The sequence below is a fragment of the Telmatherina bonti genome (genome assembly GCF_933228915.1).
Source record: "Telmatherina bonti genome assembly, chromosome: 2".
Classification (NCBI taxonomy): Eukaryota; Metazoa; Chordata; class Actinopteri; order Atheriniformes; family Telmatherinidae; genus Telmatherina; species Telmatherina bonti.
The window spans coordinates 30,891,246-30,915,956 of record NC_136620.1 but is presented as its reverse complement, the minus strand read 5'-3'; the positions used below and the strand labels follow the sequence as shown (position 1 = coordinate 30,915,956).

At 37.0% G+C, this 24,711-nt stretch overlaps 1 protein-coding gene across 3 annotated transcripts; it reads left to right on the top strand.

Moving 5' to 3' along the window:
- Positions 1–2,816: 2,816 nt before the first annotated feature.
- On the top strand, positions 2,817–6,226 carry lysmd4 (LysM, putative peptidoglycan-binding, domain containing 4). Of its 3 annotated transcripts, none has more exons than XM_079258637.1 (3): positions 2,817–2,900; positions 4,496–4,758; positions 4,854–6,226. In XM_079258637.1, exons 2-3 carry the CDS (start codon positions 4,510–4,512, stop codon positions 5,409–5,411), a joined length of 807 nt encoding a protein of 268 aa, XP_079114763.1. In that variant the 5' UTR covers positions 2,817–2,900; positions 4,496–4,509; the 3' UTR covers positions 5,412–6,226. The 3 variants fall into 3 exon arrangements, with proteins under 3 accessions (XP_079114763.1, XP_079114764.1, XP_079114762.1); XM_079258638.1 differs by lacking the exon at positions 2,817–2,900 and adding an exon at positions 2,946–3,385; XM_079258636.1 differs by lacking the exon at positions 2,817–2,900 and having other exon boundaries at positions 3,699–4,758.
- The last annotated feature ends 18,485 nt before the right edge of the window (positions 6,227–24,711 follow it).

Genomic DNA, 24,711 nt, shown 5'->3' with positions numbered 1-24,711 from the left:
ATTTGGGGTGTGTCAGTATGTGTGTGAGAATGACGATAAGTGTATTTGTTTTACTTGTTTTAACATATGTAAAGCACTTTGAGTTGCTTCTTGTATGAAAAGTGCACATAAACAATACATACAAATAAACTTTGATTTGATTTAATTTTGATTTAAATGAGGATTTAAAATGTTAATTCTGCCATATGTTTCTGTGCAAGCCATGACAGATGTGTGTCCAAAAAAAAAAAGACTTTCAGTCCTCTGAAATTACCGAATACTTGAGTACGATTTTCACTTTTTCCTAAATGTGTACAGACCATTTGTTCATTTTTCCACCATAAATGTAATGTATTTGTACAGGCTATTTAATAACCTTTTTTTTAGCCAAAGTTTTAATCAAAATGTACAGTTTTTAAAAGTTAATTTAGTTGTCACATATAGACTATCAACCTAAGTTGTGTCATTGACTTGGAAACATAATTGTACACATTTATTGTTTAGAGTTAATCAACTCAAATTACCTTTACAAAAGATGCTAGCAGGATAATTATGTTGCTACTTTGTTTCAGTAATCAGAATGCAATCTGGCAATCACTGATTGTGTTTCAATTATGCTCACTATTTTTTCTTAAATGTTACCTTATCATATCATAGTTCTTTAGGCTATTTTTTAATTTAATTAAGTTGTCTAGATTAATAGCCACACCCCAAATTTGACTTGTTCTCTCGCCGAAAATGCTCTCCTTTGAAATAAAAGCAACCAATTAGTAATATGTTTTAATCCTTACTGTGTGCTTGTTTTAAACAGATAAGCGAATATGTGCAGCAACAACCTGAAGTGTAGTATCCCCAAAATATTCAAAAAATGGTTTCAGCATGAATGGATTGTAGTGGTGAGCTTTCCAACATTAACGGTTTTATTTATCAATTAGTATATTTGAATAGTACACAGAGGAGCAGGAACACATCCTCAATAAGTCATAAAGCCGTCTCAAAACTGTTGCCATCAAGATCATCCATCCATTTTCCATTCGTTCTTATTTTAACACAGGGTCACAGGGGGGTGGCATCTATTCCAGCAGTGGTTACACCCTGGACAGGCCGATAGTCCATCACAGAGTCGACACAGACAGACAAACAACCACTGACAGTCAACTCTAAGGAGATTTTATAGTGATCAGTTAACTTGACATGCAGTTGTGAAGTTAGCTTTTCTTCTTGATAGAAGGTTCCTTCCTATTTATAAGTTGGTGACACTTAAACACTTGTTTCTCTAGGTAAGAACAAACTGAATATTCTGTAGCTAAATTATATAAATAGATGTCAAAAAAAATGAATCTGTGTTTTGTTCTATGCCAGAAAAGAAAAGAAAAGAAAAGAAAAGAAAAGAAAACAACCTTTAGCATCAATTTCCTCAAACGGGCTGTTTTCAATCTCATTTGGAAGAACAACACCCCCATCTAGTGGCCAGAAAGGGTACACGTGCACAAGAGACATTGAATTTCTACTATCTTGGTCATTTATGAGAAATTGAGTCACAAATGTCAAACTATTGTCATGGTGGAGTGTAGAAGATGATTAAAAAAAAGTCCAAACTTACATTAAGTATTTGGCTCTGAAAGTTTTTGTGTTTCTTTATCATTTGGCCTCTTCCCAAATATAACTGATGTTTGATTACTGGGCAGTAACAATGTCCTATTCAGTTTTAATCACACTCTGCAGAGTCTTTATGTTGCACGGTATGTAAACAAATATGTATCTTTCTGTTTATAAAAGGTAACAAGAGTTTGGTTTAGGCAGTAAAGCTTTCTTAAGTTTCTTCAACAAATACAGCTGCTTCTGAAACTTTCATAGAGATGTTAGATGATCATGGGAGGTGTTGTGTCCTAATTCCTTTCAAGAACCTGTCAACCATCAGCTACTTTAATTATTGATGAATAGTTATTTGTCATTTATGCACCACACATCAAGATTGTTCATTTCCTCTTGCAATGTGTTTGTTTGGTAGGCGATGTGAAGGGATTGCTGTTTTTGATGGAATGAACACCGTTATATCAGAAAGAAGCATCGGACACTATACATAGATAACGCTTTAAACTGAATGTTTCTTTTATCTATTTAGCTGTGGTTCTTTTCGGTGTCTTTGATAGTCTGAGTGGGCTGAAATTTATAGAATTACACTTTCTGGAGTTTTTCTACTGAGGCATGGGTGTTTTGTTTAAAAAAAAATCCTCACAAATTCCATTTGCTTCATTGACAGTTTCATTTTCATAGATATATTTCAAGCATCATCATCTGTCTCCTCTGAACAGTTTTTTGAATTTTTTTTCTCCAATCAGTGTTCTTGTGAAATGAATGGACTGACAGCAAAGTCTCATAAATAATTAATTTGTGTCTCATTAACACACAACAGCTGTGTATAGAGCTACAAATGTTGGTCTTTAACGTTACTGATATAATCCCCCAAAAAAATGTGTTCTTGTTTCAGGTGATATATGTGTAAAGAAATTCTGTTAACTATTGCCAAAAAAAAAAGAAAAAAAAGAAAAGAAATTGTCATAGAGGGAAAAAAATCTGACAAAATAAATAAAATTCAATATTATAATGAGCATTGATTATTTTCAACTGGAAATTCAGTATATCTGAAACGCTCATTTAAGACTTTTTGCAAAGTTGTAAGAAATAGAAAAGGCTTGTTTTTTTGTTTTTTTTTTGTTAGCTGTGTTTCACACAGCTGAACAGTGGGTGGCGCTGTAACATGTTGTCTGAATGTGAACAACTTCCATCGTGTAACGAAGAGCTAGGCTAGAGTAGTAGCTCCTTTAGCAGTAGCAGGGAGCTACTGTCTAAAGCAGACGAACCCTTCAAGGGAGGACTGCTTTGGAAAGGTGGTGGCTTAACTATTGCCAAAGCATAAGGTAATCAGATGGAAACAGCTCAATCTGATTTTAAAAAGTCGGTGAAAGTGTGTTTCCTGTCAACTGTATGTCTCCTTCTGGTCTTAAGCGCACGATTTCATGGTATCTGTATGTAAAATAAAACAGCTTGCTGTTACATAGTTGCTGAACACATGGTGAATGTCAGTTGCTAAAGCTAAGAGGCTAGCTTTAGCAGAAGTTGGTGCTGCATTCAAGTGTTCATGTTGAACTCAGGGAATTCCACATATGGTCCTAGGGTTGCCACGTCGGTGTTTCTCCTCATCCAATGTTACCAATTTACCTCAAATAGAGGAGAGCAAAACAAAACATAACGATACATTAGAACATAAGGTGTTTAAATGTATATGTTCAAAATGATCCGCGAAATGGACAAACCAGGTCGAAGAGCTTCCAGATATGGTTGTGGGCTTGAATCCAGCTGCAGAAAGAGACACATTTATTCCAGGAATCCCTAAACCAATGCTGTAAGTGACTAAATGTTTGTGTAATGTGTAAGATAATGGGTGAGAAGACTGCTGTCCATTGTTTGGTGTTTTGTCCGCTTGCTGAAGTTGGTGAGGCGTTTGTTGAAATTGTTAAACGCCATACAGAAACTCCCTGAAGCTAACTCCACTGGTGTGAATGCAAAGTAAAACTATTAACCAAAAGGAAGTGCTTTTTGTTAACAATTGCTTAAATAAATAACGCTTTTAACTTATAATGTCAAGTTAACAAACTCAAGTAATGTTAATTTTTCAGCCTTTTTTCTCCGTTTTCAGCCAATACTAAATGTACCTCCACTGGATTAATATTAGATGACAGATTTAACTATCTTTAAATATTAAACTTCTTTATTTTTTTAGAGACGTCTTAGTTGTTTTCACAGCATGATATGGGTTATTGGGTCTGTCGGTAATGAAGAAGCCCCATCTGTTTGGCTGCATTCAGGTGTATCTGAGCAGGCACATAGGAATTAAACCTAGATGCTTCTGCTTTCTGCTACTTCATAGATAAACGAGTAACAGAATTACACGCCATGATATATATTATGTATTTGATTATACTACTTTGCATGACTTATATCTTATATTGCTGTAATCACTGATAAAGGTTGATGCTGACTTAATCAAGACAACACATGTTCTTCTAGACCTTGTTTGCCTTTTTGAAGGTTTCTTTTTGTATTTTGAATATATAACAAAAAGTTTGCATTTTGAATTTGTGAATGTTTTTTTTCAAATACTTGTCTTTATGAAAGACTTTGCTAAATATGCAAAACAGTATCAAAGAGTATTCTCCTGGCTGATCATGATGCGACTGTAATCAAGTTTGGACAGCCAAGCTTTTAACCACTCTTAGTGTCTTATTGTCTTAAACTGATAAAAACCTAATGGAGGAAAGCCCAAACCTGTCCACAACACAGCTTTTAATTGCTTTGTCCCATCAAAACAAGTTTTAATGTCAGATATTGCTATTGAATTGCTTGAAGTTGCTTCAGTACCTGGACACTTCAATTTTATCAAAGTCTAGTTTGACCCCAGAGTATAAATATCAGTTTTGCGAGTGCTTTAATGGTGGAATGGGGATATTTGCAGGTTGGTGTGTCATCATGTGGCGGGGAGAGAATGGCCCACAAGCCTTCCAGGCCCCCGTAGATGTTCATGCCAGTGTAGATGGCCAGGTGTATATGTTCAAGAGGAGGCCGAACGAATATGCAGTATCCTCAGATGAGGAGGAGCTCAGCATTGTGGAGATGAGACAGATGAAGCGGGACAAGCAGAGAAACATCCAGCTGCTGGAGCGGGAGGTATTAGATGGCGATAATCTCAACAAGATTGCACTGCAGTATGGATGTAAGGTAAATGTTTTCCATCGTTACTGAATTTTTTTTGTGATTTTCCTCCTAATGAAGAGTTGACGTTTGTATACAACAAACCTTATTTCTGTCAACAGGTGGCAGATATAAAGCGGGTAAACAACCTTATGCACGATCAAGATCTTTTTGCACTGAAATCTATCAAAATACCAGTTCAGAGACACAGTGTTCTAACAGAGACCTTCTCAGACCCAGTTGATCCTCAGGAGGAAATGCCGCATTCAGCTACTGCACCAGTGAGGTCTCATGACAGAGCCCGAGCCCAGTCGCATCTACAAGAGGTCACAGACTTTCTAATGGAAGTGGATAATGATATCGACAAACTGATTCAGACCACAGCTGATCATGACGAGGATTTCTTGGACAACGGTGAGAAGTCACAAAGGTTCAGTTTCAGACAACAGCGCCGGACCAGTCACGGTGCTGACTGGGGAATCCAGTGGTGGAACGCTGTCGTAGCCATGCTCCTGATAGGCATTGTCCTGCCCTTGTTTTATGTCATTTATTTCAAAACCAGAGATAATGGAGTAGTTTCACCAACAGATGCTGCTTTACAGTCGTCTACCTCTTCTTCAAACACCTCGGCGATGAGCATCAGTACAAAAGCAGCTGAGCAGTTTCAAGAGCCAGGATAGAGAAGTTGTCAAAGGTTTTTAAGGATCTTGTAGGAGTTCATGACAATCATTATGAAGCCATACTAATCAATATTAGATACAGAAATGAACTGGAAACTTTTCAATAAAAGTTTAGGCCAATAATGATTTTTAAGTTATTTTTCTGTTACTTTTCCTTAAATGTTGCAATATTTGTCTAAACTTTCTGAAATTCTTAACTGAAATGTAGCTGTTGTAGTTTTTGTGTCTCCTCTAAAGCTTGTTATTTCTATGCACATATCACCTTACTGTCATTAAATTATTCAACTGTCCCAATTATTATATTTGTTCCACATAAGCAATATCGTTTTAAGCTTTTGCCCAGGAGATTTAGCACAAAAACCGTTAAAGATCCATTTATTTGGGATGGGTTTGAGCATATTTGTGTTTTTGTTCATTGCTTAATTCCTGCAGTGCATCTCATGCCTTTATATGAATCCCCTCAGGGCCTGGCAGTGACAATAGTGTGAGTTTGTTTACAGCAACAATGTGGTGCAATATACTTAGCTGATTTAATGGGTTTTTAACATCTTGATATCCTTAAAATACAAGGTGATACTGGAAAATGTCATTTTTTTAGTCAATTCATAAGCAAATAAAATGTTACATTCAGTGCTGGAAACCCTCCACTGTGAACAGGTGGTAGGTGTGATGTGTGAAGTATTATGTTGACATATTAGATGAGTCAGTTTGAAAAGAATTTATTGATGGAGATTTGGCTTGTGTGCAGGAATGATATCCAGCATGTTCCAGTTTAAATGAAGCCTCTTGGCTGTCTTTATAAAGTTTGAAATATGAGCTGATTTCATGAGTCTTTGTCATCTTTGATTCTAAACGTGTTTGTGTCAGACGTTTTTATCACACCTATACATTTTATTAATCTCATAGGTGCACGATACCCAGACATAAAACCGATTTGTGTATTTATAATTAATGTAAATTAGTAGTTGCAGTATTCTCTTCTACCAGAAGATGGCAGTATAGAAGAATCTTTAAAGGTCTGTGTCTTCAATTACAGTTACTGAGTAATCTGCAGTGGTAGGTTTCTAAAATGTTCAGGGATTAGTGTCAAATGTTGAATATTATCATTTACAACTTGATCAATTTATTATTAACATTGTAACTTATAATTAAACATGAAAAAGTCTTCAGAATAGATCCAAGCCATCTGCCTTTAAAATGATAACTTTTTTTCTTTGTACAAAAGACTGTAAATCTGTAGCAAAAAGGCTCCATTGCAGAAGTACCGCTTATTATTGATAGTGTAGGCCTACAAACAACTTTTTGTGATCTTATGACAAACACTTTAGTTATTAATCTGTGTAACAAAAACTCCAGTCTGCTCAGAAACTGACACGAATGAAGGATCCATCCATCTATCTATCCATTTTCTTAACCGTTTGGTGCATTTCATGGTCCTGGGGAAGCTGGAGTTGATCCCAGCTGTTAGCAGATAAGAGGCATGGCACCCCCTGGACAGGTTACCAGTCCATTGCAGAGGACCTCTTTAGGCAATGTGGCATGATTGCAAACACCTGGATAAAAACCCAGTGATCTCAGAGACTGCAAATGCAGGGTATTTTAATTGGATAGATTCAAAATGGAGAGAGAGAGAGAGAGAAAAAAAATGGAGCTTAAACTTACCACTGCCAATATAACCAGGTTACACACCACAAGTAGCAGGATGAAGACTAGCTGTGTCCTGGATAAGTTTCAGTAAGCTTTCAGAATTTTGGATTTAAACTAAGTCTTTCCCAGTCTCGATCTAAGACAACAAAGATTTGTTTTCACAAACGCATAAATTTAGGACATGATTTTCTATATTATATGATTCAAGTACGATGACTTCCAGAGCCCAGTTCACAAGCAGCTCATGGATATTTAGATTATTAGTGTTTTTTTCATTGGGAAAACTTTGCTTTTAACATGAGAGCAATGTCCTTGATATGAGATTAAAGTGCAATTATATAGTAATTTTTTGTAGAATTCACTTCAGAACTGTCACACACTGAAGCTTTTCCTTTCCTGAACATTATGTTTTACCTTTTCTACAAAGTTGTACAAAGTCAAGGTAACTTTCTGTTAATATATCTGACAGTTTATGTTAAATAAAATTGCTGCATTTGTTAAAAACAGCACTGAAAAGGTTTTAACTTGTCAAAAGGAATAATGGTTAAGCTGGTTAAGATGGAAACAGTGTGCTGCTATCTTCCTCTGAAGAGCGGATCATTATTGTCTTTATGGTCAGATGTAAAAGGAAACTGATGCGGTAGACTTTGTGGGAAAAGAAACAGTTTTATTTTTCTTTCTTCTTCACAGGTCAAAGTTTCTCCTCATTTACAACAAAATGTAAAAACTTAATATCGCTTACCATGTTATCCTGTCACTTAAATTATTACATAAATTAAAACCTTTTTTTTTTCCCCACAGAAACTCACAAACATACTCCCATCAGTTTGACATCTGAACCCCAAAATACTCCAGACTGGAGGCAGTCAGTAATAATCCCACACTATGTGGAAGTTTTTTCATGGTTTTAGAATTGTATCCATAAATAATCAACCAAACAAAGTTTACACATGGATACAATGGTAGATATAAACACGATCTTTAGTGCTGATATATATTTAATTAGATGTGTGAAATTTGCGCATCCTTTACATAGAGAACCAGTTAAAATGTTTGAACACACTTTCCCATTAAATCCAATTGGAAAGCGTGTCCAAACTTTTGAGTGGGAGTGTAGAAATCAAAGCAGTCAATAATAGATCAGCACAGATCAAACAAATTAGAAATTTGGCATATAGATGCTTAATGCAGTGCAACTATTTATACAGTTTGTTCAAAGCAAAACATCACATCATCCTAGAAACATTTTAGCTGCTTAGGAAGAAGATAGGATAGGTTGAATGATTAGGAGGTCCACATAACAACTGAATATGCATGTCTGAGTCCTCTTCTTCAAACGGTACTGCTGCTGTCGACAAACATGGAGGGGGCCGAACGAGCTTCTAAGACTCAGGAACAAAAGTTGGGAGTTAGCTGTTGTGCTGCTGAGGCTGCCTTTTATTATTCCTTGACCTGAGACCCTCGTTTCATAACAACAGCTCAAGAGCATCGCTCTGATCCAGTTCCAGGTCGCAGAGCTTTTACACCCCTCCAGCTCCCAGCCTGGAGTCTTATCCAGTTTTTTTGTTTGTTTGTTTGTTTTTTTTTAATCAAGTCAAATTCAGGGTGAATATGAGCCAGTCCACAGCAAGTATATTAAAGCACACACTTTGTGTCTGGGTGGGTTTGGGGGATTGGTGTCCTAGAAAAGCTGTTTTTTGGGGGGGAGTTTATAAGGCAGTGGGGGTTGAAGGGTGCTTTTCTCCTGAACAAAGCACAACCGTCCATACAGTCCGGGAGGAGGGTAAATAGAGTGAAAAGATTCATGGCCAACCCGAAGCTCTGCAGCTTTAAGAAGTTTGCACACTTGAGCAGCTGGCAGCGGTCCACTTGGCCAACATAAACACTCCTAATCCTTTTTCCAAGGAGCTTTCAACACTCATCTCTCTGGCACATCGGCCACTGACTCACTCTCTCTCTGACATTCCTGTCTGCTTGGTGTAGAAGCAGTCACCAGGTGGCACTGTGGCTCCAGCAATGTCAGTGCTGCTAGGTTTATGCTGTTGATCATTATTCACTGCTAAGGTATGTGCTTTCCTTTGATTTTTCCCATGAAGCGAAACAGGTCTCAGTTTTCAGTCTTTCTTTTGCAGGAATGGAGGCTTAGTTTCACAATGTCACGTCGACTTTAAGCCCACAGAGGCGTGCGTTCTTCATGACAGAGGTGCTGTCAAAAGTTAACAGGAAACTTTTATATGTTTTCTCCTCTTTGCTCCCACACATTTTCATTCAAATCAGCCTTTTAGGTGAAGATTGCAGTTGTTTGTTTAAGCTTGTTTCTGCGTTTGATTTTAAATAAACTGCATTAATGCTAACAAGAAGAAAATGAAACTTTCCAATTTGTTCAAAGAAATTAACAAAACTAGAAAGAATGACTGATAAAGTGCATGATTTTTTTTTTTTTAAAGAAAAGGGCAAGGTATTTTGTGTGTGAGGCTAGGGTCTGTCTCTGTGGGGGCAGGAAGATCCACGGTTTTGATTTCCAGCACTCCCGGGGGGATTTGGCAGACACAGGGTAATTTGTAGTGAAATTTCCAGCACAGTTTGTTTTGCAGGTGGCTGAGAACGAAAGCAGGGCGTGGTGGGGAATGAGAGAAGCAATTTGCTGTCTGTGGGACGTGAATGTGTATATTGTTACACAGCAGTAGGTTCAAGGTTGCGCCAGTATGTGCTGTGTTGTGGGCTGGACTGTTGAAATGGAGGCAGCCACAGACTGTACAGAATCGAGATTTCAACAAAACTCATCATCAGTCGCGTTAGATAAAGCCTGTCTTAACAGCAAATCTTTACTATTAAACCTATGCTTTGACTAAATTGATTTAATCAACCCAGAGAAAAAACATGAATCCATTTTCCTACTCTGTGCATCCACATGCAAAGGCAGCATCTTTTTTTTTTTTTTACAGGAGTGAGACAAACATGGGAAACTATTTCAAGCTGCAGCAGGGTCCACATGGCAAACCAACATGCATGTGTGTGTTTGAAAAGGTCCTGCCAGAAGACATTTCTGTCTCACAGACTTGGGAGTGGATTCAATTAAAAGAACTCTTCAACTGTGAATCTCCAGTGAGACTTTTACTGTAGAAATCCATGCCAGATGCTGCAACGTTACTTGAGGAACACACAAGGTGTGGAAGAGTGAGCTAAGACCGTTTCATTAGTTTTAATGAGCTTCTCTTTTGTCTTACATGAGAAAAGCAGGAAATATGCTTGTCCAGTTGATGGTTTGAGTTGAATGGAAATGCTGAATGTATATTTCACACATGCTGCATGTTATCCATGAACTGACAGCACAACTGGCTGGAGAATGTGATGTTCAGCAGTTGTGTTCCAGCAGCGTTTCTCGCTCCCTTCACTCTGGACGAACCAATTGTGCAGCACCTGCTTTAAATTCCTCACAATACCTCAGGGTCCGCTCTCAAAGGGCAACTATAGTCAAGCAACGTATAGAGTGTATGAAAAGAGTTGTTTTTATTATCATTGCTGCCTTCCAGTGGAAATGCTTAATGGTTCTGTTGTTAAACTTTGGCATTGCTGTAGAATTAATTTGCCGATAAAATAGTGACCCTAAAGGTATAAATAACCAACTATCTGATCATTTAAACTTTTATCCAAGAAATGTCGCTGTGGTTACAAATACGCCAAAGGGCAAACACTTTGCATGTCCTTTAAAAACCTGTAATTTTCAGTTATTATTTAGCTTATCAAGCTACTTTATTCTCCCTTTCATTTAATCTGAGTGTGTACGATGCCTTTCTAAAATCTACCCACTGTATGTCTGGTTAAGAAAATTAAAAATAAACCTGGAAAAAACCCTGTATGATGGAGATTATCTGGATTAGAGCTTGGTGAATAATCAGCATGAGAGAGTTTGAATGTTCTACGTTTTTCTACAAAAGGCAGAAATACCTTTTTGTGTGTGTGTGTGTGTGTGTGTGTGTGTGTGTGTGTGTGTGTGTGTGTTTAATCATCTGTTACTCTATTCCTGTAACGCGTAATGTGATTTTGACTGATCGGGAGAAAAATTTGGAATGTTGCCTTTTAAGGAAGACCAAGACCAAGCATTTACTACAAATGGATTAAGAGGAGATCTCTCTTAGTTTGGTTATACATTACACAGGCATTTCCTTCTAATTTTCACCAGAATGCTGGGGATTAATGCGTTCTATTCGTCTACTTGGAATAGTTCTTTGTTCATAATGTAGGTCCTATCCACACAAAGTTAGGCAGCAGTTTATAGCCTGAAGGAGTGAATGCTTATCTTTAGACTCTGATACTAAAGTAATATAACTTACTTTAAGTCTTTAGTTTTGCAATAAATTGTTTCAACGATTAATAATCATCTAAATTCACTTTTCTTTACATTATTAATAACCATAATACTGGAATACAATCTAACAAATATATAAGTGTCAAGAATGGAAAATAATGACATTTTAAAATTCTTTAAGGACTGAATTGTTGCTTTTTCTCACATTTAACTGAACAAATAAATTATGGGATGTCTTACTTGTAATTTAAAAATGTCAACATGTATAATTACAAAGTGTCAACATTTGGAGAATGTCAGTACATAATCTGTTATGAGAAGACCTATAGATCACTGTTTGTCCTCCTCCAGCTCTCAACTGTCTTCGGCTTATATGATGATTTACATTTATTAATGTAATACAATCTTATATATTCAGCTTCTGTGTTTTTGTGTCTCAGAGTATGCTTCCATTGTTAGCATACAGCTGATCATGTCCACGTGGAGATATAGACCACCAAGATTTTTGGTAGAATATAAAAAATTTATCAGAACATATGTAATAATAGTTTAAGAACTTCATGACAGCTAGCTACACAACTCTGCTGTGTCTTTTCTTATATGTAGGCTCCCTTAATTAGACTTTTGCTCACTTTTGTTCTTCTTGGCAGCAAAGAACAATGCAAATGCAAAGAATTCACTGAGACAGGCATGGGTGAAGAGAGAATAATGGCTTGGACATGCTAGTCGGAATCACTGGATGCAGCTCAACTGAACACCTGCCTGGCCTGAATAAGCACAACAAAGCATAAGCATGGACTAAGCATTGGCTCTTGGTATTCTGCAAGGCCTGCAGTGCTCATAAATCTAATCTCTTATCCACTACTTCCATTTGACTGATCAGCGCCTCGGCTTCAGCAGCTTTTTGTTGATAAAGGAGAAAAATGATTGAATTCCTTTTGACACCCTTTAGTGGTACAGATAAAGACAATTTCACAGCAATCACTTTAAGGTGTTGTTATTAAAGGTAATCAAGAATAAAATATCTAAAATACACTGAGAATCACATCATTTACTATTTAAGGAAAATTAATGATTTTTTTTATATTTTCCTCCCAGATGGATGCGGATGCCAAATTAAACACTTCGCACTCAACGTTCTGAAATCAGTAACCATAAAGACCATTTTCCTGTTCTTTCTTCTTTGTGTAATGTCTTTTCAAGGCCTTCGACACAAAATCCTGCCTCTAGACTTTAGCTGCAGCTGTGTCAGACCAGGTGCAGTTTGTTCATCTCGCCAGTACCGGGCACAATTTATTCCACAGTTCCTGGCGGATAATTCGTAGCTTCTCACTGCCAGATGCACACTGTTAAAAGTGGATGGCTTTTAAACTGGAACTGGAATCCCCCACCAGTATGAGGGGCATTCCTGCTGTTAGTCTGCGTCTGTGGTTTTACTCCACACGAGGGCTTTTAAGTTTTGTTTTGCTTTATTTGGTTGAATAAAAGGGATAATAATTCAAGTATGCAAATGTTAATTATATGAACAATGCTCTATGACTTTTATTCAAGTTACATCAGACCATGTGTATTGTTAAAAACAACTGGAACAATATTGTGGACACATTGTGAAAACACCAAATAATAGTTATTATTCCAGAAGACAGAAATCCTTCCAGCACCCCAGCTGTGAGCGCAATAAGCAATTTGTTTGGAAGATGACATGGGTAATGAGAACCACTTGCTGCTGGACTCCATAAATTCTGTCACGGCTTTAAGGTTGTGGGGCTCAACGCTTTGCTCATCCCTCTGAAGTGCTCGAAAAACACTCATTGCATGACACGCTGAACGTTGCCAAATTTCCTCCCATTCCCAGATGTTCCAGTGCAGATGTTCTCACAGGCGCCTTTCAAAGGAAAAATTATTTGCGAAAACTACGTTCATGTGTGCTCCTCCACATGTGTATGCAAACGTTGTCATATGAAAGTCTGTCAGCCCAATGGCAACTCACAACAGATTAAACAAATGTCAGGTTTTATACTGAGTCCATTCTATTTATAATACTTTTTCTACAGCTTTAAATTCAGTGCTGACAATGACTCTCTATTGTTAGGCTTCATCTTATCTGGAAATTGTGTTTACACTTTATTCATTCACATATTAACTGGCAAATTACCCCTGAAAGGAAAAGTCAAACTAAATACTGTAGATTAAAACATGAATAAAAAATACTTGATTAACAATGAAGATGGACTCAGGAAAAGAGCCGCTATCTTTCATCTAAGGTCTTACAAAGCTGTCATACATGAGGGAGGTACTTGTCAGCCCTGTCCCTTTGGGAAGCAGCCCCTGATCCAAGGCCAGATAAAGACGGAGTGGTGGACCCTTTATACCTCAAGAATGAATTACAACCTCAACAATGATTTGACGTAAGGTGGTACAGACTAGAGCTGGATGTAGGAGAACCTTTTTAATTCTAAGTGAAGCTTATGAAGGTAAACTATCCTGAATTCCTGCTTTTATTTTGAGTCATTAAGAATGCCAGACTATGCAGGCTCACAGAGCTGGAAACCAACCTCTGTATTTGTGTATGCAGTTGGGTTGATTGGTCATTAATTGTGCTCTCAGTCTCCAGACACAAGCAGATCTTTCAGCAGATTACACCAATTGAACCCAGTTTGGGTGCAATTTGGTGTGTTCTACTGAATAAGAATGGAAACTTAAAAGAGGTACGACAACAGGAAAATTGTGTCCAGCAACAGTAATGTGGGGCTGTTCAGTCAGGCTCCTGATTTCCAAACACGGCTGCTCAGATCTAAACGCTTTCTTTCTCTGTTCTGTCAGTACACTCAGAGCATTAAGAGATAACTGGTTCCTATTGGTCTGGAGTGCTGCGTGAATGTTTATTTTATCTGATCAAACCAGTAATGATGTTTGAGAACTCGGTTAGAAATGGATGGTTCTCACCATCAACAAAATTGCAGTTCTATTTCAGCTCCTTTTCTACCACTTAGACAGGACTATAGCCCTGAAATCCAATCAGTGCTTAACAAAAATATAAAATGTTCCATCAACTTCAATAAAAAGGAGCACATCTTAAAGTTTAGCAGATATATCAGACTAACACCAAACTGCTGCCGCTTTTCATTTCTGTAGACTACAAATACATCAGTTCAAAGTTTGATTTTTTTTTTTTAAAGTACATATTTATAACCTCAATTTATGAGTTTAAAGAGCTCAATGTCTTGCCTACTTAATGATGCAGGGACATTGTTTGAAGTGTTTTCAGAAGTCAAACCAGCCTTTTTGGCGTAAATAAAAGCAACCAAGAACACAGGACTTACCCAAACATAAAAGATGGAAATAGCCATGAGATATCAGAAATAAGGGGGTCATTTTACAGATCCATCACAATATGAACGTGGATGATTTAGAATTTATGTGCAAGTGTTGAAAATATCTCTTTCTTTTTTTTTTCCAGCGGTTAATTCAACAACACAATGTTGAGGAATGCAAAGGGTGGAACTCCAACTTGCAGAAGTGCAGCGCCCAGACAGTGGCATGTACATAACAGACTTGATGGCTGAGTGTGAAATCTAACCGTCACCCTCTGCTTTGTTTACTCAGAAGGTCTGATTTGTTGGGGGGAGGTGTAAATGTGCAAATGAAATAAAATACGGATCAAAGAAGCTGACTTTGATCTTCCTCCGAACGTACACTACCTGGCGGAAGTTTGGACACACTTTCCCATTGGATTTTATGGGAAAGTGTCTCTGGTACTGTAGATCATAGTCTGCTTTAGTGAATCAAATACAGGAAGCGGACGACAATGCAAAGAGCATTGTGGGTAAACATAACCAATCTATGTGTGGGAAGATAGGCAGCTTTCGGGAAGAGCTGTAAGAAATGCTTTCAGTTAGACGTGGTAGACTTAAGTTTCTTATGATCAACATACCACCAGTAGGATCTGAGGCAGCATGTTTTGCTTCGTCATGATGGAAATAGAAGTTGTTGTACATTAACCAATAGATGGGCTAGTTTTCTTTTTCTTTCAAGAAGATAATTATGAGAAAACATGTTACACATTTTCAATGGGAGGTACTGAAGTTGTCACACAGGGAAAAAATGATGCATAAATAATGATTTTATAATCACACTTCAGCCATTGAAATCATAATTCCACACTTCTACCCCTTAAAAACACTTTGTGATTCAGTTCTGACTTACAGGTAACATGATAGACAATGATGTGTCATGATGATAGAAATATGCTTCATATTTGCATCATCATTGTTAAGTCTATCAACTAAAGAGTCATAAAGTCCTTATAGAGAACAGCGGGTGGTGGGATGACTCAGCTAAGTGCTATGCTTTCAACCATGGGCCTTTCTGCTACTTTATATCCACGCAGGTAACCACCCCTCTACAACCTGTCTTACACTAACTGGAAACTAGAACTGTAGCAAATTTCATGCCAATCTAGCTTACTGTGGGTTCCACTTCCATCAACCTCATAGTGGTGCCAAAGGTCTGAGGCTCCTTTTGGACAGGATTTATCCTTTGGGAATTACAAACGCATGCACAGAATTTTATGCACATTCACCCAGTGGCTGTTGAACTGACAAACTGATTCATTACCATCACAGGATCACTGCAATGTGGGAAAATATGTTCACTGCGCCAGTGGAATCAGAGAATTATTTGACTTAGCAGCAAAAATATTAAAGTAGGTCACTTATGTTCTGCCCGTTCTACTTTTCTGGAGTAAGTTATTACAAGGTAATGATTTCCTTTCCTCTTGTAATCAACGCTCCAAGGGCAGGAGATTCTAGAGGGCTCCTTCAGCATTGGAGAGATGTCAGCCCTGATGAAGCCCGTCACTTCAGCATCAGTAAACCCAATCAAAACTTAGCTGAGCTGCTATTTTCACACATATTGTATGCAAAGATTCTCTTTAATTGTACTGTGATAGCAATCAGGATAAGAGGAATATGCCTCTTGAGAAATCTAAGTACACTTTCCTTCTTTAGCCTCTCAGTTCGGTGTTAAACCCAGGCCCTGGACTTGTGTACAAAGAAAGATCACAGAGCTGCACTAAGCTTCAGACTTGCTGTGGTCGGTCTTGTACCGCAGATGCTACTAAATATTCAAACAGACTCCAGCATCAGAGACTTTTCAGTGCAAATATGAGAAGAGATGAACCAAGTTGGAAGATATTTAACATACTTTCTTGCACTCCCTACATGACTTTGTTTTTTTTTTTTGAAAATCAAAAATGTTAAATTAAATATTAAGAGCTGCAGTTGATATGGAATTTGTTTCTCATGCCAAGGATAAATTTATCATGCACACTTGTACTGCAGACTGTCGAATAAAAACCATAGAATCCCTCAATATGAAAGGGTGGGATATGGACATTTACATACCCATATCCTTGCATATACTTACATGCAATGGAAGTAAAGTATTAATAAATAGAACTAAAAGAATATAAAACATCTCAAATAGCCTTAAATGAAAACACATTTGATGGACTTTAGCTTACTCATATGTCAATAATTTCACGTGATTAACATACTGTAGAGCCTTGCTTTATGGAAACAATAAGAAATAGCATTTTCCTATTTTCTCCTCACTCTGGAATTGATATTATTTCCCTGATGCTGATATATTTTTCTGACCTGATTTGCGCTCCCATGGCTACAGCTGCAGAGGGGGAAGAGTGCAAGAATGGAAAACATGATTCCTTTCAATGCTTGGAGGTATGGTGTACACAGCCTGTGTGTTTGTGAGTAAAAGTATAACAATGATGACTCCCAACACACTGTAACCTGATGCAAAAGGTTAGACTTCATTCTACAGCTGAAAATATGATGTGCTTTTAGCTTTTAGCTCCCCAGTGTGAAAGCAAACTGTAGCTCTTTTATAACTGTGCCAGTAAGTCGGTCAGACTGTCAGCCAGGGAAACTGTGACTGGCAGGTTGCAGTTAAAACTGTATTATGTTCCTTGACCAGTAATAAAGTATGTCTTTGTCCAAGTGATCAGAAGAGGATGTTTCACTGTATTATTTTTCTGTGAGTATAATTCTGAGGTTTACTGATGTGTCTTCTGAGTTTGTCTTGATAAAATCTGCTGTTGTTGATTTGGATCTATAAATTGATGAATGTGGACGCGTTCATCTTAGTAACTGGCTGATTTATTTGTTAATTTAAATCACACTGGTGGTAGAAGTGCAACAATATCTTGCAAAACAAACAAACAAAAACAGGATGCATATCTATGAAATTTAGTGCTGATATAAATCCACATGAAAGCCACTAACTTTTGTATTTTCTCCTTTATTGAATGAGGCAAGCCAAGTGTATATGTTTTGCACAAATTAACAATACAGTGCTTCACAGAAACAGTGAAACATTAGAAAATAAGCAGAATTTAAGAAAAAGAGAAACAACAATTCATTCGAACAGTTTTAGTGATCCGTTGTCCTTTAGCAACTCTATTAAATTGACTAGTTTAACTTCATACAAAGCATATGCGAGTTTTGTAAGTTATGGTTGCACCACATAGTTATATTAAATATAAAGTAGCATTTATGCTAACATCATTATTGACAATGGTGTATGGGTGTGGATGTGAGCAACTTGTAAGTCTAATTGATGATATGTTTACATCAACACAAGAAAAAACATAATTATTGTGTTAGTCTGACCAGATATGAGCTGACTGGAGTTGCAAATGATGTTTCAGAATTTAATCTGTTCCTGAAATTTGGGGAATTGGTACCAAATCCTGCCGAAACAAAACCAGACAAACTGAATCCTGGATCATCAGGGTTCTGCTTGTCATTTACAGATTTTTAAGGGTTTTAAGAAGAACCTTGTTTTTTGAGTTTCATCACAAATAAATTCATCCCAGCTCAGGGAATAAACAGAGCTTTTTGTTCACATCTTGTTTGAGCAAAGAACAGAAGCGGTGCTGAGCCGCTTCTGCTCCCAGGGCCTCTTCATTGTCACCATCTGGTTCTCCTTGACACCTAAGAGCTTTCAGGGGTGTTTTCTAAGCCTCGTCAGGTCAGACCATTGAAGCTTCTTTCAGCACATCAATGAGAGAGTGACAACAGCCTCCCAGAGATAAGAGTAGAGTGAGAGAAAGACCCCTCGATAGCAGTGGTTCTTCACTCTGTGTATGTATGTGTGTCTGTGTGTGTTTGTGTGGGCGTTATCTGCCCGTGTGTGCGCCCCGTATCTGTCTGTTGAGGTGATGAGTGAGAATCAAGCCCTAAAAGGGACCACGTCACCACGGAGATAGCCACCATCGCCTAGCAACCTCAGACCCAGTGACGGAAGTGTGAGGTGAAAGCAGATCCTCATGAAAATAATTGATCTCTCCAAGCAGTCAAAGACCAGACATCAATACAATTTTTTTTTTTCTTTGCCAGACACATTATATAGATGTTCTATCGTTTTATTTTTGTTTACAGAATTCAGTTGAGTAAATTATTGGCTTGGTAAAAACAAGAAAATAAACAACCTTTATTTTTGTTTTTACTGGGAAGCTGAGAAATGGAAAGGATCATTTACCACAAGAAAAATTGGGATTGTCATGCAATCAAATCTGTATTCTCTTTTCCATCAAGTATTTTTACACTGTAAAACTTAAAAAGTTGAATATTGCTATAATTCATATGATAGTTAATGCTCTATGGTATATTGATTGTATTGTACTTTAAAATCACTCATTTCAGATCTACTTTCCACTTCCAGCTTGTTACTGGGTGTCACTCCACCCCCGAGCCAACGCTTTCCAGACTCTGAGCTCATTTCATTCGTGTTACGAGACAAATTATTGTCTTCCTGCTAGACACCCCCGACAAGGCACGTCAATAGTGCAGGTGCAGCTGGGCTTGAAATTGCTTTGTTTAAACTTGTCAGGTTGGAATGGAGACTTTAAAAGAAGCTGTCCTAATTTGCTGCATAAAGCCACAAAGAATCCCACCTGAACTGCTTTTGGTGTTTGGTGTTGGTGAAAGAAGATTTTCAGAGCAGATAATGAAACTCTCTTTTTAAAGGGGCTGCCAGCAACGAAAATGTTCCAGTTATTAAGGTTTCAGTTTTCTGAAAATGGATGCTAACTTTGCTTTTCCATCTCTAATGCATCACAGACACTGAAATAAGCTGCTCAAAGTGAAATGTAAAAACACATTTGGGCATATGAAACTTTTGGTCCTCAAAACTGGTAGTTTTTACAGATTATCTTTACTGTGCTGAACTAATTTTTCTTTCCATAATACTTTTTTTGTTATAAAACTCATATGATGCAGAATGTATGATATAGACCAGTGGTTCCCAAACTGGGGGGCGGGACCCCCAGGGGGGGCCCAACGATATCACAGGCGGGGCACGGCAAGGTTGAATAAAACTTGGGAGTTTTTACACTGGATAAATTTGTAAAAGTACTCATAGGAAATTATGATAAACGTACAAGAGAGACTTCAAGTAATAAAAGAAGAACAAACTATGATGAAGCATATCTGTCCCAGCTTGACCAATAATAACCAATGGTAGGTAATAATGAGAACACAGTCTTTTGCATGTACCAAAATATGATCGTCTAATATGATGAAGTATGAAGCCAAACAAGTTGCACCACTTGGAGACTTTTCATCCTGAACACACACAAAAAAAGGGCTGCTGGTTACTTAAGAAATAAACTTTCCAACTATCAAATATAGCAAAGTAGTTTTACTGAAGCAGCATCGTCTCGTAGAAAACTCACCTGAAGGTTGCAGAGATTCCTGGTTTGAAATGTTTCACACTTAAGCAGAGGAATGGATCGTAATACTGACACGTTTTTAATTATAGTTACCTACAATACATCCACTAAAACTAAAGACGCATTTCTCAGTATGTTTCCATGGTTCATATGACAGGAGGGGGGCTTGACATTATTGTCGTCGATGAAAAGGGGGCCCTGCAGAAAAAGTTTGGAAACCACTGATATAGACAATGTTGCAGTTGAAATTAAATTTAAAATATGTTGTAAGCACCAAAGGAAAATTGCAGTGTTATAATAGTTTTTTTCTTCACGCTTTTCTTTTAACAAAAAAGAATGATGAATAAAAGTTACAATTAAGTAATTTAATTTGTTTTACAATACATTATAAATACTGCATAATATATTCTGTCACTTCTTTGTCTTGTGTGACCTACTTATATTTCTCTTCTTATACAGTGCAAGGCTAAAACATTTAAACCTTTACATTTGTCTTTTTAACTGGCCTTTTTTATTTCTTTCATGCAGTCATGACACAGATAAGCCCCAACTGCAACATATGGTAAAACAATTCTGCACTTTCTGGAGACTTTCCATTTCTTAATATCACTCATGTCTGCTGGCAAAAACAAGAGAAAAAGTGCAACAAGAGTTTCGATCTTTTAAAGTTAAATAATAATTTTATTACTGAACTGATTGTGTTCATCTACACCTAGAAACACAATAAATAAACACTTCATATGTAATCATTTAATTACCTCATACACAGAGAAAAAGTGCTAAGACGCTCCTTTGATATGGTGAAATGGTTTTTAGAGTCCATGTTGGTTCATTTGGCTGACAGGTTTCAGCATCTAGTCATACATATTCTCCTCTCAGTGACACAAAGCTTCATCAGCACCTCTGAGGCGCACAACCTCTCCAGAGTTCAGATGATACCTCACCTGAAATCACATTTTATTTTTTATACATGAATGAATGCACATTTTTCTCAGCTGTGTTTTTCAGTATGTCTAACATTAGAGATACTAACAGTGCTTAAAATTCAGCCGAATTTTCAACTCTGTTCAGTATCTTTTTTTTTTTTTCTATTACTCTATACGTGAACGTCACTCAAACTTTTTACTGAATTATACTGCAGCAACCTATGCAGATAATCCAGAATGCCGCGGCGCGTCTGGTTTTCAACCAACCCAAACGAGCTCATGTCACTCCGCTGTGAATCGCTCTTCACCGGCTTCCGGTCGCAGCACGCATCAAATTTAAAGCTTTGCTTCTGGCTTACAAAACAATAACTCAAACAGCTCCCATCTACCTTCACTTCTTAATCCAGACCTACACTCCCTATCGACAGCTACGTTCCACCAATGAAAGACGCCTCGTGTTGCCACCAATACGTGGGACTAAATCACTAGCCAGACTCTTCCTCTGCTGTGCCACGATGGTGGAATGATCTCCCTTGTGTTGTTCTCACTCATATGTAAGTCACTTTGGATAAATAGAATAGAATAGAATACTGACATCCAACTCATTTGTGCTTACAACAAATAACACTCACTTAGGATCCGCCACTTAAACACAGATCATATAAATAACACATCTATTTTTTTTTTTTTTTTTTTTTTTTGCCTCTCTTGGCTGTGAATTTTATTTCAATCAAACTCAGACCATTTACTTTTAAGTGTAAATTCTCATGGCATTTTGACAGGTGTTGCATTTTTTAAAATTATAAAAGTGTATATAGAACACATGCTTCAACTAATGCACAGATTATACCGCTTTAACAGGCTTTTCCCTCGATTTATTCAGAGGACAAAGGGCCATGATGCACATTCCTTGAGAGGAGCAGCAGAGAAACATTCCATCCACTGTTTGTAATTGTTCACAGCTGCAAGGAGAGTCTGCTTTCTATTTGTCACTTCATGGGTCAAGCATTACCATATTTTTTAGAATCACTGACAAAATAGAGGTAAAGCTCTTGCAGGAAAAGACTGTTTGTGTATACTACTGCAGGAGATGAAATAGTGCAGCTGTTAGAAACCCTCTCCCTTACTTGTTCTTTTTCTGGTCTTGTAAGGACGGTCCAAGTATCTCTTTTTATCTATTTAACAGCTTTTTTTCTTTTTTATGTTTCAATCCTAAGAAAAGTAATCTTTAAAATTTTAATGTAATAAAATATGGAGCGACTTTAAAAGATCTACATCTTTTAGTGTAATATTCACTTGTTTTTAAGATCATTGTTCTTCTTTTCATTGAGAGAACAAGCTCAATGGTAACAAATCAGACAAAGGTGTCATATTCTTCTTGAATACTTTGCAAAACGTAATTCTGTCTTGATGTATAAAAAGATGTTACAATATAATTTTAAAACAGAGAAAACCCAGTCAGGCTCATGAAATAATGCTTTCAATTCCCGTTCATATTATTGTCAGCACATACAAGACAAGAGAAATTTGTCTTTCATTTCTCATGAGTTTTTCTCCCTTTTGTTTCTCTTAAAATTTCAATAAAAACACAGATAATAGAAGCAGTAGGTGCTTCTGATGGCAATCTTAGCAATAGGTGATTAAATCTATAACAGAGAATGATTACATTTTTTCAAGAACTTTTTAAATTTCCATCCTGTTTCGAATGTAAAAATTAAAAGCAAAGATTTCTTTCAAAGGCTCAGTGAACACTGGAGTCTTCCTCTTCATCACATCAGCGACAGTTAAATGAATATCATAGAGACACATCAAGTAACTTTTCAACTTGCCCCACGGCATCAGATTTTTTTTCTGGTAAAATAAGTGAGTTCATTTATGTGTCATTTGACACCTTAGTCTGCTGTTTGTAAAGCTAGGATTCTGATAATTGTTAATTAAAAGCAAAGTTATAAGAAAGTAATACTTTCATTTGGTAACTTTACTGAGCAGAATATTTGTCAATTTTACAATGTAGCAGTTAAAGAGTCTACTCAGCATAATGCCACAGTAATGTTTGAAATTGTTGAACATTTATGTAGATTTATGATCATTATTATTGTAGCATTAAAAGAACTTAAAGTGAAATCAGTTGTATCATTTATAATTAGATTATTATTTATAAATGCCATGTAGATGTAAAATGTAGAAGATATCTGTATTTATCCAATATCTAAGAACTTTTTTTTTTTTTAGTTTCTTTTATGTGTGACATTTCTACATTATAAGTAGAAATGCATCAATAAAAAAACACTTTTTGAAACCAAGTATGGGTATTTACATATGTGTACTTGATAATACTGAGTACAGATATGAGTACTAATTATCCCATTACTGTTCACTGGTAATGAGTGGGACCAGAATGTCTGATGCAATGACTGAGTGGATAATTGATTTAAATGGATCATCCTGCTGTCGTCCTCAATTGTGAAGCTTGAAAAATATTACAACCCTTCTAGATAATGATTTTCACAGCTGTGGCACCCATATACCCAAAATCAGAATCTCTTTTCAGGATAATGTCAAGTTTGTATTTTAAAAATGGTACCTGTAATAATGCTATTTCTAGAGAAAACGTTACAAAAAAAACTCTAGATGTAAGAATTGAAAACTCAGAAACTTCATAAATGAAGTGGATAAAGTGTTTTTTGGGGGGATTTGGTTCACTGCTTTAACAAAGCCCCTTCATGTCCAAATTTAGCTTCTCTCACTGGTAAAGCCAAATTCAGAGGTTTAATGTTATATGAACAGCATAGCAACTTAGTTTTTATGCATTAATGTGTGAACAATTAATTACACATTAATCCCACAGATTAATTTCTTTGCATTAGGTGTTCATTTTGACTTTCCTATAGATTTTTCACATTGGTATGGTGTTCTGTAGTATCGGAACACAAAAGTACAAGTCGGCTACACACGCCCCTACCAGGCACAAATGTCATCTGGTTGAAATATCCCATGTCTCATCTATAACACTAAATTCCGGTAAAGGAGTGATCTCATCACGCTGCATCAGGCATGCTCAAGATGGGGGACTGAATCAAAGTCAAGATTTGATGCGGTCTGTTAGTTTTCTTTGAAGTGGCTCTGTTATGCACATTTCAGTCTTATTTATTTTAATATGCAAGTCCAGAAGGGCAAGAAAAAGCTAATCATTTTTCACAAACCCCTTCATTCATGTTGTACTGATCCTCTCAGATCAGCCTCTGCCAGAAACAAGCGAACAGAGAAAGCTCCGCCCTATGTCCTGCCTGTGGCTGCATCTGATTGGTCAACTTCCAGGAGTAGTCACACTGAGCAGTGAAGGTGGGCGTGGCTTTTTTCTTGTGAACGTGCACAACCCAGAATTGATGACCAATCACTGAGTCCCTCCCTCAGGACGTCACTAAAATTTTGATGTAGAAAATACTCTCTAAAACCAATCGTTCCCGTTGCCATGGAAACCGAACATGAGAAACCAGAGAATGCTTGAAAACTCAATCATGCTTTTAGATTATTAATAAAAAAAAATAAATAAATAAAAAAACAGCATTGCTCGTATGTCTGACGAGTATTCAACACTATAACACTGTGGAAAACTCCGAAACTAGAAATAGCATTATAGAGACCCTTTAAGGCTATTTATTATGA